General features: G+C 36.0%; 1 protein-coding gene across 2 annotated transcripts in view; it reads left to right on the plus strand.

Moving 5' to 3' along the window:
• Positions 1-16088, plus strand: part of VPS13C (vacuolar protein sorting 13 homolog C) — a 103440-nt gene that overhangs the window by 44243 nt on the left and 43109 nt on the right. For both annotated transcript variants that reach the window (XM_075100099.1, XM_075100100.1), the window contains exons 35-49: positions 662-770; positions 1214-1347; positions 3396-3552; positions 4281-4360; positions 5133-5192; positions 6370-6535; positions 7551-7667; positions 8214-8317; positions 8776-8943; positions 9393-9697; positions 10084-10228; positions 11377-11533; positions 12433-12563; positions 13637-13806; positions 14343-14581. In XM_075100099.1, the coding sequence (XP_074956200.1) occupies positions 662-770; positions 1214-1347; positions 3396-3552; positions 4281-4360; positions 5133-5192; positions 6370-6535; positions 7551-7667; positions 8214-8317; positions 8776-8943; positions 9393-9697; positions 10084-10228; positions 11377-11533; positions 12433-12563; positions 13637-13806; positions 14343-14581 (2242 nt within the window). The remainder of the gene's footprint in view (positions 1-661; positions 771-1213; positions 1348-3395; positions 3553-4280; positions 4361-5132; positions 5193-6369; positions 6536-7550; positions 7668-8213; positions 8318-8775; positions 8944-9392; positions 9698-10083; positions 10229-11376; positions 11534-12432; positions 12564-13636; positions 13807-14342; positions 14582-16088) is intronic.

Here is a 16088-nt window from a genome sequence, read left to right on the forward strand (position 1 = left end):
GTCATATGAAACACCCTAACTGCTGTGTACATTTATGAAACTGAGAGAAAAGAAAGAGAAAATTGAAGGGGATGTTAAGGAGTCTTGTTTATTCCCTGCCATAAGGCAAGACCAACTTAAATCAAAAGTTTTTGTGACCAGTTCTCTGAGGGAGTCCTTTTTCAATGCTTCCCTTCCCTCCCCTCCACCCACCCCTCCCCGGAATCTTCTTGAGAGGAATTTAGATTTATGCAAATATTTGTCTTAGGAAGTTATGAAGCTGGAGTTACTATCTCCCTTGAATGACCTCAAGATAACTGGTTTTTTTTTTGTGACAAATTACATACTGTAAAAGAAAATATCAGGTGCGTCTTGGGTGAAACTGGAATTAAAATATCATGAAGCAGCATGTCGTTTACAGAAAAGTGTTAAAAGCATAGATATGCTAAATAAAGGCTGCAATATATATTGGTACAGCTTTAGAAGTCATAACCTTCTTTAATCCTTTAACAATAAGCAGTTAAAAGAATTTCATTGTGTTATTTAAGGGACAATGCTGCTGACAAAATACCTGTAAATAAGCACTGTTCTTGCCAGGAAACATTGTTCTGCTTTTCTAGCCTAGTGATAAGTTTAAAGAACAATGTATTTTTCCTGACAACTGTGATCTGCAATTTTGTAGGTTGTGTTAAGTCGAGAGGATTTGAATGTCTTTCTCAAAGTTTTGACAGAAAACCTTGGTGAAGCAGAAGAAAAACAAACTCATGCAAAATCAGTACTGCAAAAAGAAGGTCAGAGATGGAATTTGTTTGTCATGAATATTAAGTGTGTTAGCTTTCAGGAATACTGAAAAGCATTTATTATCTGGAAAGCAAGCTTAGATCTGAGAGTATGATGTGTAAGCTATAGACTCTCCTCTCTTCAATTTTGCAAGGGCAGTGTTCATATTTTAATAGTTTAAACAAGTGGAAACATTACAAGGCAAAATTTGGTAATTGTATTAGATAAATTATCATGGAACTAGCAAGGTAGTGAGATGTCAGAGTTGTCTTGTTGCCAGAAATGTTTCTGTTTCCTTTTCCTGCTCTGAAGTTAAAGTCACTGCTTGTGGAAATGTTTTAGCTTATTTTAGGTGAATGTAAGCCATCTACGTGAATAAAAGAATTAGATATATTTCTTGACTTATACAAATGGTGGCAATTTCAAAAGTTAACTAATCCATTGAATGCTTCAGGTAAAACCAAAGAAATGGAGAAATCAGTTCTGACACAGGATAAGAGTGTTATAGAAGGGATGCTGTCTGAAAAGAGAAAAAGAACATTAAATGAAGATGTAATCAATATGCTACTTAATTTTGAAATCAAAGAGGTATGTTTCCATCTGTAAAATCTATTGTTACTGAATCCAATACTCAAGCCTGTTTCTTAGATGTAATGGGCTATTAAGTCCATTTTAACTGTTTGAAGATGATGGTACACACCACCACCATCAAACAACAACAAAAAAAACCCCAAAACCAACCAAACAAAACACCTCAGAACTCAGATTCTTCAGCTGTTTCTTTAGCTGTTTTCTTTTGTCTATGTTGGGTGAGATTGTATTTATAAGAATATCTACCATACACAATACATCCAACAGGGAAAACCAGACTTCTGTTAGATGTTCTGCACTCACCTAGCCTTAATCCTTCATAATGCTGCATATGATTCTCTTAGTAAAAAACCAGCTGAAATAGTTAAGCTAGAACTAGTATTTTTCCTTTAGATACTCTAAGTCTGAAGGTTAGGTTGTAGGTGAAGTACTGGGAAAATGCACAAGCAATCAATTAAAAAAGATACCTATGCCTAAGAAATCATCCAAGCATTTTTTTTCTGTGAAGATGTCTGTGATAAATGTGAAGAGCTCAGCATGGCCTTTCATTTTTTCAAGAGTCAGACCAAATGGCTTAGATATGCATGTTACTTTAAGTAACTGTGGGGTTTGGGTTTTTTTTTTTGGTGTGTAATTTTTGTTTCACTAAATCTCTGTCGATATTGTTGTCCATATAAAATCTGGGTTCCTGTTTTTTACAGGCAAAAAACCCCCCTTCAAACCCAAAACCATTCCATTGTCAAGTGAGAGTTGCATTCAAAGACTAGAAACTTCCTCCTGACCCCAGCCACCAGGGAAAACGTATTCTGTGTGTGATATGAAATCATATAGAGGAAAACTTAGTTTTAAGGGCATTGGAAATACTTGTCCCACAGCTGAAGTGTAGAGAGGAAGCAAGTTGATACCTTCCCAGGTTTTGTGTTTTCTTAGTTTTTGCAGAATTACAGTTGCAATAGGCTGATGAGGTACTGGTCAAAAAACAGCATGTGGTTCTCCAACATGCGTCACTAGTACTTTTGGCAGCTTTTAACTTTGCAGATTTGCTGTCTTAGCTGTGAAGAATTTTTTTAAATGATAGGACTGAGGCTAGCCTGTAGTGCTCCATGTTGTCTTATTTAATGTATATTGTGAACAATTCTGGTTTTTTGTTTTTTAATACAGTTTTACACATGCTTCATATAAAAATCTTCATGACGGTAGAGTCCACATCATGGACTATATCTGTTGGGTGATGAATGATAAAGGGCTAATTTGTTAGTGTACAAAGAGTGTACAATGTTAGTGTACAATGATGATGTAGACAAAGTATTGACAAACTTGAATTATTTAAATTCCTTATGAGGTTGAAGCACTGTTTTTAGTTCCCAAGAACAGAAAATAATTGCCTCATGAAACAATTGCAGTGAAATTCACATTGTTCATTAATAGCTATTTCTAGTTCTTCTACTTTAGTTTTCAGCTACATTTAGATGCACAAGGTCTGTCTCATTTCCAACATTCTAATTGGTGTAATGCTTAAAATCTTCTATAAATGAAGTATTGTAATGTTGAAACCTTTCTGTGTCCTTAATTATTTGCATAGCATCAGATATTCAAAGACTGATTCACTGTGCTATCTGTTCTCTACTTCCCTTCCTTCCAGACAGGTATTATTTGTAGTAACTGTTTTTCCCATATTCAGAGTCTATGTGCAGCATTGCATAGTGTCTGATTCCAAAACTAAAGCATAGCTTGACAAGGTAAAGATATACTGCTAGGTCAACAAAATTAAATTCTAGCTAAATTAATAGACTTGGGATTTTTGTTTCATTGTTGAAGGAGTTAAGAAGTGATTGGCTGCTTGGCCAAGAGGAACAGAGTGGGGAGGGAGGAAAACGTCTTTAACAAACTGGTGTTGTAGGTTTCCTTTGTAAAAAGGCAAAATGTCTAGATTAATACTACTTTTGAAGCTTAGCTGAGGAGATAATGCTGAGTTACAACTGCATGCCATAATGTCTGGACAGCTTTACTGAAATAGTGAACTTATTTCCCTTTCCATATTCAAGGTTGTAATAACCTTGATGAAGCAGGTTCAGAAGGAGAGATGTCCATTACATGTTCTAACTGTGCTACAGCTGGGAACTGAAACCAGAATTAGAAGTCGTGAATTGACTGCAGCAGCATATCTAAAAAAAATTACTATGAGATGTACTGAAATAAAAGGTAAGTCTTCTAGAAAACTGGTGTGCAGTCAGTACAGTGTGTGCAGTCAGCTTTGTAGCAAGAGGATAGCATGGTCAAAAATAAGAATAATTAGCATGGGGGTGGAAAAAAAGGGCAGGAGGTTAAATGCCAAATTCACTTAATTATGCTGTCCTGTGTAATTTAGGTTGAATTAATCTGTTTTACCTGATACCAAGTTGTACTCCTGTTGTTAGAGTTAGCTTGAGTTAATTTGAGTTAGTTACCTGCTTTGAGTAGGAATGGACATTCCTGAGTAGTATTCTATGTGTTCAGAGTGTTCTGGTGAGCTTCTGAATTTGTGCTTTATGACCAGTTGTGGCAGCACTGGAAATCCAGTGTGTTTCCTTGATTAGCCAGGTAACAATAGCTATGCATTCAAAGTAGAAGAGTATGGTTTTAATATAAAAACATGAAGATATGAATGCAAAACTAATTATAGGAATGCAAATGACTCTCCAATTTTGAATCTTCTTTCAGGACCAAGATAAGTTAATTTTGACTAGTTTAATTAAAAGAAAGTGCATACAGCATTTCACAGGGCAATGCTTAATCTGCAGCTTCTTAGTGAGAAGGGATGTTTACCCTCACTATTTCAGCAAGAATGCTATATAATTAGTATGTAATTGAGAGTTAGCTTGGAGGCATTCAATAGGTGGAGTAAAGCGTATGAGTGGAAATACTTTACAGTTTTCTTTCTTTATTTGCAGACTCGAAAGGAGATCCTCTTTACATTATTAATTCTTCAAGTGAGAAAGAAGAACACCTTCTGAAAATTGAATACATTAAGGTTTTAATACCTTTTAACTAAGATTATATGGGGAGTAAAATAAGGCTTCCATACTTAGCCTGTGTTAGATTTTTTCCTTGTCTTAAAACCTGTAAGATATGTAGGCCTTCTCCCAAATAGCTATTTTTCAACTTATCATTTCATTTCACTCTCCACTGCTTCCATATAGTGCTTACTTCATAATTAAACACAATTACTGCAACCACTGGTGAAGCCAGATGTTTGTATGCAGTCTTTTCTGTGAACAATACAGATTATTACCTTTGTGAAACTTAATAGATGGATAATCTTTGCCTACCTAAATGATAGGTGGCTCTACACAGGTGGTAAAACTATCATTTGAAGAGTTATTTGTTGGTAGCTAGAGTTCTTGAGCTTTTATTTAAAAAAAAAAAAAAAACAAAAAAGCGCCCTTAAACTGCACGGGTACTTGGGAATCTGATAGGTTGTAGAACCAGTTAATTTGTTCTGACAAAATACTAAGCATAAATTCATCCAGTTTAAATAGATCCTAGTTAAGTTTTTGTAACCAGTTGAATTTTCACAAACTCTGTGCTGTAAAATGTTACTGAGCAGAGCATTGCGAGTACCCCATTCTGGTTGCCTTGATCATGTGCTTTATTTAGAGAACTTGTTTCTTCAGGATTCATCACTTCCCTTTGTTTTCTTTTGCAATGGAAATAATCCTGGTGTGTGTGTGTGTTAATTCAGTTAATGAATTTGGTTAATTGACTCTGTCTTGGGCTTTCCCCCTCCCCTCCCCTCCCTTTAGACTGATGCTGATGGACCAGATTTTGTTACTATTTATGGAAGTACCAAGCAAAACATCAATGTAAGTACTGGATATATGTAATTTCTTTTTAAGCTTCCAAATAGTAACTGCTGTGTAAACTTGTTAGTTGCCCACTTTTTCTCTTTTCATTGAAAAGAAAAAAAAACCAAACCCACAAACAAAACAAAAGCCCAAAATCCTGACTCTCTCATCATTAAAGCTTACTGCTTTATATTTAACTACTTCAAAGGGAAATCCAGGAGGAAAAAAAAAGACTTTTTTTTTTTACAGAAATATTTAGTGTATTATTTCTTTATGTAGAAGCTGTACATTTTTAGTTTGTTAAAATTTATAAGGACTTATTTCTAACTGAGGCCTGTAGGGTGTGTTTTATTTCTGGAGTGAAACACTTAGCAGTGTGTGAAACAAAGGCCTTGGGTTTCAGAACTTGAAGGTTCATAACAGTGAAATTGAGATGTGAGGTGAAATGTCAAACAAGCATTCTCAGAGGTCATGTGTTCAATCAGTCCTTTTTTTACTTCTCCTGGAAGTAACTATTCATGTGTCATTTTCCATGGCTTTAGTGACTTCTGAAGTAAGCAGAGCATTTTGCTTTTAAAACGTTTCCTTTAAAGTAGTAGTGGTGGGCAGAGCTTGCTTCTTGACAGCCTTATGTGGAATTTGAAGTGGATGGACTACCGAGTTAAGAAAGCTGACATCCCTTAATGTATCAGTAAAACAGCATTTACCAAGAGTTGCTTTGGGTTAGAAAAAGTTGGCTAGCTGATGCTCGCTTTCACTAAGTAATATTGGCTAGAGTAGTTGCTATTCACATACTTTCTGTTCTGTTTGCAAATTTTGAATCTTGTTTTTTGGTTGTATCATACCTAGTAAAATATCTCTATACATGGTTCTGAAAATTTCTCAACTAAAGTGCTCAGTAGTCCACAGTGAAATGCAGCAGAACTAGGAGAGCTTACTGAAAAAGCATAACCACATGAAGCATCAATTTTTAGATTGGCATAGTTCCTCTCTAGCTGTTTTAAGCTTCTCTTCCCTAGCTCCTCATCTGTTCTGGAGCTTGTGGGGTGTTAAGTTGAAGGAGACAGAAGGGTGAGAGATCTGTGAAATCGAACAACTCACTTTTTTCTCAGTTCTATCACAGTAACTCTGTGTTGTTATGCAATAGACTGCTACTAAATAACAATGTTACTTTGTCTCCTTGCCCTTGTTTTAGGTCGTCTTTTCATGTTTGGATATAGTACTTCACACAGAGGCTTTGCTTTCTGTCATGAGTTTTTTCACATTCAGTGTTCCATCAGGTGGTCTTCCCGGTACTGATAAAGCATCAGACCACAAGCCTCAAATAAAAGAACAAGAAAAAGCAAGTACTCTTAGACCAGGTAATGCAGTATTAGAAAGGCCATACTCTTCTTGCTTAACAGCATCTAGCCTTTGGTTTTAAAGGATACCTTTTCAGGTGACAGCATTGCAGTCTATTTGGTGGAGAAACAAGGCATGCACAAATATATGTAGGGAGAAAATAATCTCATTTAAAAAAAATAAAGCCAGCTATTTTTGCTGTTGCTTAATTTTACAAATACTCCTTACTCAATATAACTTTTTTCTAGGAAGTGGTCTGACTTTTATAATAACAGTCAAATAAACAATGTTGCAGTGAACAGTACCAAAGCCTTTCCAAAGCATCACTGTCACAACTTTGTTGCTTTCTAATCTGAAGGCTCTAAAGAGTGCTTACATTGCTGAAAATAAACATTCTTGAGCCCTGGGAAGTGAAGTTCTGAACTGAAGGGTGTTGTGTTTATTTCAGTTATTGGTATCTACAACCTTGCAATAGTATGAGTTTTGCATGGAAGCTCCCTAACAATGTTTCGTCAGGTCTTGTGTGGTTGATTAGTGTGTTTGTAGTGTTGTTTGGGAAAGTCAAGGTTTTCTAATCCTGAATTTATGGGGATTGAATTTACAGTGGCTGGCTGTTACATTTTGTGTTCCGCAGGCACCTTCAATTTTGCTGCAGAAACTTTTCACCTAATATGCCTAAATTGGCCTTGCTACTCTATAGAAAGGAACATTTCTCATGTGAGATAGTGTTTCAAATAATGAAATGCACACTGTATTCAGCATACTGTTGCATGAAAGCTAGATATTAATGAGGAGAAAAACCATCATCTTGATTGCTGTTTTCATGTTAGTCAGTGACTATTCTTGTGCCTGAAGAAAACTGTGTTAATAAAAGACTTATTTCATGTCTTGACTAAATAGCAGTAGCTTTTAGGGAATAACTGCAGGTTCCTTTTTGAACAGTTCGTATATGTATAAATCAAATAATCTAACATTTGTTATTAAAAAATTGACTTATAATGAAGTTCTTGTATGTCTCTTGTGTTTCCTATCCAGTGTCTACTAATGCAACCCATGATGATGTCTGCGAATTAAAACTCACTGCAAAACTAAGTGCATTCAATATAACAGTGTGTGATCAGACCTGTAGAATTGCAGATGTTAGAATACAAGGTAAGGGTTTTTTTATTTAAATATTAGATTAGTTGGTTGTAGCAAGACATATGTTATTGCCCTCCATTCATTCACTTCTGAAAGGCTAGTGTGTGCGCTTTAGATGTCTCTAACGTATGTTTAAATACATACTGATTGTATGATATGATGACGGTTAAGTATTTTAATAGCCAAAATGCCTGTGAGGTAAGAACATGTTTGACACTGAAAAAAAGGCAATTAATTTCTAAGTGGAGTAAAATTAAAAGAAATGAAGGCACTATGTTAGAAATAACACAAGCTTCCATTTTTTAATAGATTGATCCCATATAGTGTTGGGAATTTTTACTCTAGTTTTAAAGTCTACTTATGTTGGCGTATTTGTCATGTGTATTAAGGTCATGACTTCTTTCTGGGGCTTAGCATTGTTTTTTACATAGTAGAATGCTGGATTCTAAGCTATCCTTATTTGTTATGTTCAGTAATAAATAATGCTTTATTTTTGAAAAGTGTTTACTTACCAAATGCCCTTCAACAAATTGTCTTTTTCCTTTTGTCTGATATCAGGAATGGATGCATCTGTAGCTATTAAAACAAAAAAGATTAAAGTGTTCTCCAGACTTGAGGACATTGTAATTACAAATGTTGATCCAACAACAGTCCATAAAAAGGTGATGTGTTGTGCAGATTGTAAACAAACAAAAAGACCTAGTTCTTTAAATTATTTAATGGCAGCACAGTAGTTAATTTGCTGTGTTGTATAATACTAAGTACAATGTAGTATACCAAATATTAAGCAAAATTTCATTGGTTAATTTCCTTTATCGCAGGGAAGCAAAGCATGCTTCCATTCAGTATTTAATTCTTTCTAATCATGTTTGTATTGACGTGTTTAATTCTGAGTAGCATGGGTTAAATTTAAATGCACTATAGATAACCAGCTGAGAACAGATATACCACAAAATTGCTGATTCAGTTTCCTTTTGTGCCTAGCATATATGTGTCCAAGTATTGCTGATGAGTTGCAGTTGATCTTTTTGTGGAAATATTTCTTGTTTGGTAACTTAAGCAGTAATTCTGTCATGGGATGCTGCCTGGGAATATTAACTATATGCACTTAATCATCTAGGCTGTCTCCATAATGGGAGATGAAGTGTTTAGATTTCACATGTCACTTTATCCAGACGCTACTGCAGGGGAAGCCTATACTGATATGTCAAAGGTGGATGGTAAAATGTCTCTGAAAGTGGGCTGCATCCAAATAATTTACCTACATAAATTCTTTATGTCTCTCTTGGTAAGACTTTAGTTTCCATTCTTTTCTTGACATGAAAAGTTTTTTAATAAAGTAAAATGTAATCAGCTCTTTGCCCTGTACCTTGCAGTGAGCTCATGTATGAGCATATAAAAGTATTTTGCTAAAGAAGTGTCACATGAGTTGCACTGCTTTTTATAGAAGATTGGCAAATAAGGAGAAAGATGACAAAAAAATTAATAAATTGAGTTGATAGCTTTAATAATATCTTAAAAATTAAATAGGTAAGCAATGTCTTGTGGATGATTTTAACCTTTTTCTCTTTTGAAACTTTCATGGTTGAATTAGAAGTTTCGTATTTCTGCCACGCCTGTAATATTTTTCTTAAACTTATGTTTTGCCTGGGGCTTGCCTTTTTTGCAAGACTTATTTGCTGTCATAGAACTCTTTTTTTTTTTTTCCTCCCCCCCCCCCCCACTACCTATCACTAGAACTTCCTAAACAATTTCCAAACGGCACAAGAAGCCTTGACTGCGGTCACTGTCCAGGCGGCAGAAATGGCTGCTTCCAGCATGAAAGACTTGGCTAAAAAGAGCTTCCGCCTCTTAATGGATGTCAACTTGAAAGCTCCAGTTATAGTTGTTCCTGAATCTTCAACTTCATATAATGCGTTGGTAGCTGATCTTGGCTTAATTAGAGTTCAGAATGAATTCAAGCTAGTGCCTTCAGATGAATCTTCTCTTCCTCCAGTCATTGACAACATGGATGTGCAGCTAACTCATTTGAAATTATCAAGGTATATGTGGAGTTTTCTTTCAAGTTGAAAAGTGTTCATGAAGAGAACAGGCCCGTGTCCGTATGCAGCATTATTCTATTATTTAAAGATAATAGGTGATGAATACATACTAAAACCAAACCAACCTCCTCACCCCCAAACTCAGTTTAGGAGTGCTTTTAGGTAAGGAGACATGTCCACAATCTCTAAAGCTTCTTGGAAAGAAAGGAATGATAAGACAGTAACGGAGTTCATCTTAAGCGCATACGTGGGCATAAGTGCATGTAAGCACACATTATTAATTTAAAAATAAGTATACCCATAATTCTGCTGGATTAGTATGATATTATTTGGGATTCTGCAACTACTAAATATTTTTCCTCTGCTGCTTCCACTGTCTTTTGTAGGTGCATTATATCCACAGATTCTCAACCAGATTCTGAAATTCTGTGTCCTGTGAGTTTGACTTTATTGGTCCAGAGAAATTTAGCAGCAACTTGGTACCATAAAACCGCAACAATAGGTATCAAAGGAGACCTAAAACCAATGCAGGTAATATCATGGCAAATCAGAGCTACATCAAAAGTTATATATATTCTCAGAATAGTACTTAGCCTAGTTAAAGAGTATATAAACTTGTTGCAATTTGTATTCTTTACAGAATGTTAAAAGACTTCCAGCTTGACTGTCTAGCTTATAGATCTGTTAAAATTTTCATATTGTATAATGAATAGTTTGGGTGTAGCTGCATGGAAATGGAAAAAAAAATATTTTTATTTTTCCGGGCATCTGTTGGAGCTATCCTTTGACTCACAGTCAGTAAAGTCATTGAGGTTATCTGTTAGCATTTAAAATCTAGATTTAAGATTTTCAATTGTAATATTCAGGTTATTTGAGTGTTTAGTAGATTTATTAGAAATTAAAAGGATAGATGTGGATCTCTAGTATACAAGAGTTCAAAATTATGGTTGATATCTTTTCAGAGGGAGGGCTTTACTTACTTTTTTCCCCTACATTAGCCATATGGATTTAAGTGGGTTAAAAACAGACCGGGGTGCCTTTTCATTGTTCGTGAGCCTTATTTCATTCCTTTATCTGTGCTGTGGCCAAACGCAGCACTTGCGAATCACAGAGGAATAAGGTGCTGAAGGAGTACCAGTTAAAAACAAAAAAACAGCAATGTAGAAAAAAATATTCTAACGGTATGTATTATGGGCTAAGCGACTGCATTTTGTCACTTACTACTGCTTATTTTTTCATCATCATGTTATGTTAGAATTGGATTCAGATTCATTAACTCTTTAAAGGCCTACTGAATGACAGTTGCTTTAGCATATACAATGTAGATCTTGGCTGTAATGTTATCTGATTATGTTTCTGGATTACTGAATTCTTAGTTGCTTATGATCATCAGTTACTCATTTTTAGCAGGCAAAGAGCCATGACAAACACTTTTTAGTCTTGTAAAGAAGAGTGTTAGTTCTTGTTGTATTGGCATAACAAGTAACAAATGACAATTTAGGAAAAGTAGGCAAATAATTTATGGTGTTTTGGTCAGGATTATTTTGACTAGACAGCTTGTTTATGGTGAAAGCAACATGTTTCTTCTTCATGTTTGCGTGCTATTGATAAAGATAGGGTTTTGTGTTGGAAAGAAATACTGTCAACAAAAATGAAGCTGTGAGTTTATCACTTCACAGATTGCACTCAGTGAAGATGATCTAACTGTTGTCATGAAAATTTTACTTGAAAACCTTGGAGGGGCTTCTTCCCAGCCAAATGCTGTGCAAGAGAATGTTGAAGATATGCAGATACTTAAAAAAGGGAAAGCTCCAAATGAGTCTGAATTCTCTGAGGGTATGTTCAATTCAAAAGCTGAATATGTTTAGGCTGAGGGCTATTTGCAAACATCATGTTTATCTGAAGCTCTTAAATGTGTGCAAATAAATCCGTTTTCTTAGTTGTTACGTATGGTGTACATCAAAAGTTATAACTAAGAATGCATGAATATACATGGAGTGTGAGCTGTTGATGGTCAGAAGTTTTTTGTAGTGTGTTTTTTGCAACTCATCTTTTGTAGGATGGTATTCTTCAGTCTATATCAATGACTTTTATAATTTGCAGGTGGTTTAAAAAAGAAAAAAAGCCAAATGAGCTACCCCAGAACATTAATGCGCAATTATAACAATTGGGGATATTACTAGTATTCAAGCAGTGTGTTAATGTAAACAGTGTATATCTCTGGATGACAGATTGTTAACGCTTTGCCAAAATTGTTTTTTTGTCCAAAATTTACCATTCTAAATGTCAAAAAAAGGTACTGTTCAACCAATAGCTCAATTGCTACACTATGAGAAGAAACCGGAAGGAAGAGTAGTGTAAACTCCCTGAGCAGTCCTGGTCTTCCTGTAGTTCTTCATTAAAACAAATTAAGAACTGCAGTAAATTAATGACAGTGAAAGCTCTTTCAAGGTTCTTAAAACACTCTGTGCTAGGTAATTTTAGCATGCACTGAATAGAACAAAGTGATACTTAGTAAATAAATGTGCAGACTGTTCTGATTGGTCTTCCAGATTCAGAGCTTTTTCCTCTTGTGACTTTCTGATCTTAATTTCAAAAAACCAACCAACCAACCAAAAACCCAACCAAACCAACAAACAACCCCCCCCCCCAAAAAACACAGCAGAACAACCCCAAACCCAGAAAAACACCCAGTATTCTAAATAAATGTGAAAATATTTTCTTTTCATTGACAGGTTCTCTTCTTGCTTTTGGACAACAGAATGTTTCTCCAGTTCAGTCTTCTGCGGAACGTTACACAACGCTTAAATTTGACTTTAATTTTGAGTCACTTTCAGTAACTCTCTACAATAGTGGTATGAATGAGGTTTGTGACACAGCTTTTACCATACAAATGCGGTGGAAAACGTAGGCTTCTCACATGGACAGAACTCAGGGTAGTAAAACAAAGAGTTTTGTTGGTTGTGTTGGCTTTTTAATGCTTGGCTTATGGAGCTTATGCAATTTATCCTGGGACTTTGAGTTTTTAGTGGGCAGAGAATGTCCTTAATTTGAAGGACGTAAGTGCATTTCTAAAATCCACACTAAGAAAAACAAAACCAAAACCAAACAAAAAAAACCATAACCAACCAAGATGACCCACCATTTGATTTGGTCATTCAAGCCATGATTCCAGTTATCCAAAATAAAAATGAAGATTTGAAAAGCAGGAATTGCTAGCCTAGATGATGGCTCGTTCTATGCATGGTGCCTAAATAGTTAGTAAGCAGATTCAAGGTGTACATGACCCATACTTCCTTCTTACATATCCCTGAGCGTGAGCAATAATGGATGACCTTCCTGTGCTGAAAACAGAAGAGAGAGATGTGCAGTGTTGCCTTGTTTTTATGACTTAATATGCTTTGTCCAGATGTGAAGGTGCTTGCTTTATAAGCCTTGGTATTTAGTGAACACCTGGAAGCTTGGCATTTAAAACAGCTATAATGCAGGAATTTATGGTGTTTTTTGTATGAGGGGAATATAATTCTAATAAGTTGTTTTGAAATGAGCATCATGGGAAGAAGCACACTGTAATGTGTGGTGTTCTTCATATCCTTTCCACTTACTGCTGAGGTCCTGGTTGTAGATGACTTAGTGTGATGGGAGCTGAGGGTTCCTCTGGTAGGAGGTTCAGAATTGAGATGAGTTATCCTTTGGTCACGCATTCTGAACAATCACTAAAAATGTGGTGAAGAAGCAACTTTACTATGACCCAACTTGTTTTTTTCTGTTTTCTCAGTGTGTTTCTTAAACTAATTTGTATGATTGGAGGACTGATGACAGCAACAGGCTAATCAGAACCCTCAGTTCATGGATCAAAATGCACATGGCTAGTAGCAAGTGAAATGTGCGTATTACTTCGTTCTGTGATAACTAATCCTATTATTTCTCATTATGTAGAAGCCTCTGCTTTCACTGCATAGTGACATATTACGCCTTGGTGAACTCCGACTGCATCTCATGGCATCATCGGGGAAGATGTTTTCAGATGGCTCAATGGACATTAATGTTAAACTCAAGGCATGTACCCTGGATGATCTCAGAGAAGGAATTCAGAATGTGACCGCAAGGTAAGTTTGAGTGCATCAGAAATGAAAAAACTCAATGCAACTTGCAAGGAAGACTCTTTCCTTGTTCTATACTTTGCTTCACATGGGACTGATAAAACTTAGCACCGCTGTCAGTTGTTGCCTGTGATACTGTGCACTAAAGCAATGAAGTAATTTTAATAATGTTAAGCAAGTTTCTTTTATATGTTTCCAGGCTATCCAAAACAAAAAAAAGATACCTGGGAGGCTTGAGTATTACAGCAAACTGTGTAGAGCAGCTGGGTGGAGAGCAACCAGCCTCAGCTAGAGAGTTCTGTGCACTGAAACTTTAGTCTGATTGTTACACGCTGTAAGCGTAGTTCACAAATTTTAAATTTAAATTACTGTTAGCAAAGTCTTTACCCTCTTAATTCTGGAGGAAACACTGATTTCTTATGTTGAAATTCTTATTTATAAATGGCACAGGGAGGAAAAAATGGCACTACCTACGCATCCTTCTTTTTCTAGGCCTATGTGTTATGATGTGTGAAATATTTCTTACTAAACTTGTTTTCCAGAATGATAGACAAGAAAGATGACACAAATGACAGCTCTATGATAGATATAAGCTACAAGCAGGATAAAAATGGAACTGAAGTAATTGCTGTCCTTGACAAGCTGTACATATGTGCCAGTATGGAGTTTTTGTTGACAGTAGCAGATTTTTTCATTAACTCAGTGCCGTCATCCTCAACTGAAAGATCTGCACAGTTCCAATTAAAGCGTGTTGCTTCTGGGAAATCCAAGCCAGAAACAGGTCTGTAAAACTGATTTCCACCTCCCACTCCCATTCTCCTCCTTTACAGACTTCATACTGAAAATAAATCATCCAAATGTTTTCAAGATGCTATCTTGCTATCAGTCTTAAGAAGTGAGTTTATTCTTCAGGTTGTGTAAATTGGCCATTGATACTACAGATTGTTGTAAGTGGTAGTAGTTCTAAAACTGCTGTGTTAAGTTGTGCAATATTTAGCTCTGCTGGATCGCACATCACTCATGCTAAACAGGATTTTTACGCATGTAATATTGCAAAACAAGCATCCTTAGGGTAAAAAGCACCACGCAGATAGTAGTCAAGGAATTAAAAAGAACAACCTACTCTATAAAGGTGAGTGGCGAAAAATGTCTTACCCTTACATCTGCAAGTTGTGTATCTTGAAACTGTAGGTTATTGGTTCAGTTCAGTTTTATAGGAAACTAAGTTTTTGATTAATAGCTTTCCTCTTTTTGGTTGAAGACTGAAGGTAAAGCATGATGAAACAAGGGCAAGAAGGACCACTTCTGAGTTGTTTGGTTTTAAGTGATTGCTAGGCTTGCCTGACTTGTGATCAGACTTGATCTGTGGGTTCTGTTGTTCAGCTGGTTCCCAACAGCCCTCCCTTTCTTTTGAGGAACTTGGCAGAGTGCTAGCAGTTAGCCTTAAGTTTTATGAATTGCCCTAGGATGTCAGCAGTTAACTTGCTCTCCTCTTCCCTTGTTGGAGATGTGCACAAGTTATGTGATGAGGGAGGGATGATACATGCTCCTGAAAAATGACACATGCCCCAGAAAAATGGCACTTGCAGGGTCTGCTCAGGACTACCCAAACGGGTTGCTGGCTGCAACACATGATGGCTAGCTTTCTTTGCTTTTCCTGTGGTGCACCAAGCCTCAACTTGGCACCTGTTCCATTGGATAGGTGTGATATTCTGATATTACCAGCATTAGGTGCGAGTAAATAACATAATGAGTCCTAGTGTGCAGGCAGGTCACATGCCACTCTACTGCCTAGCACTGAGAACTTAATTTATCACTAGGTTAGAGAGTCTTACCTTTAGCTGAGATAAATACAATACGATTCTCTCCTGTTTGAAGACTGAGTGGATATTCTGACAAGAAATAGGATATTGCTAATCTTTGTTTCGATTAGAAACTTCACTCTAAAATAGTTAGTTACTTTAGGTATCAAGCCAGAAGATAACTATTTCCAACTTGGCTTTGTAGAGCCAGTGCTTAGGTTGACTATAGTGTATAGAACTAATACTGTCTTTTTACAATATTGAAACAAACAGTTTCTTCAGAACAAAACTTCTGACCAGTTTGCTGAATTCTGGACACTGTGCGATATTCAGTTCCAGCAAAGCATTCCTGTAAAAATTGAGACATTATTTGTTAAACTTATTCCTCTAAAATTATGTAGTGATTTTTATGCATGGTTTAGGTATTATGTACATAATAATGCTTTCAAACCTTTTATATTCAAGGGGTTTTTAAAACTTATTTTC

This window comes from Phalacrocorax aristotelis, chromosome 7, assembly GCF_949628215.1.
Source record: "Phalacrocorax aristotelis chromosome 7, bGulAri2.1, whole genome shotgun sequence".
Taxonomy (NCBI): Eukaryota; Metazoa; Chordata; class Aves; order Suliformes; family Phalacrocoracidae; genus Phalacrocorax; species Phalacrocorax aristotelis.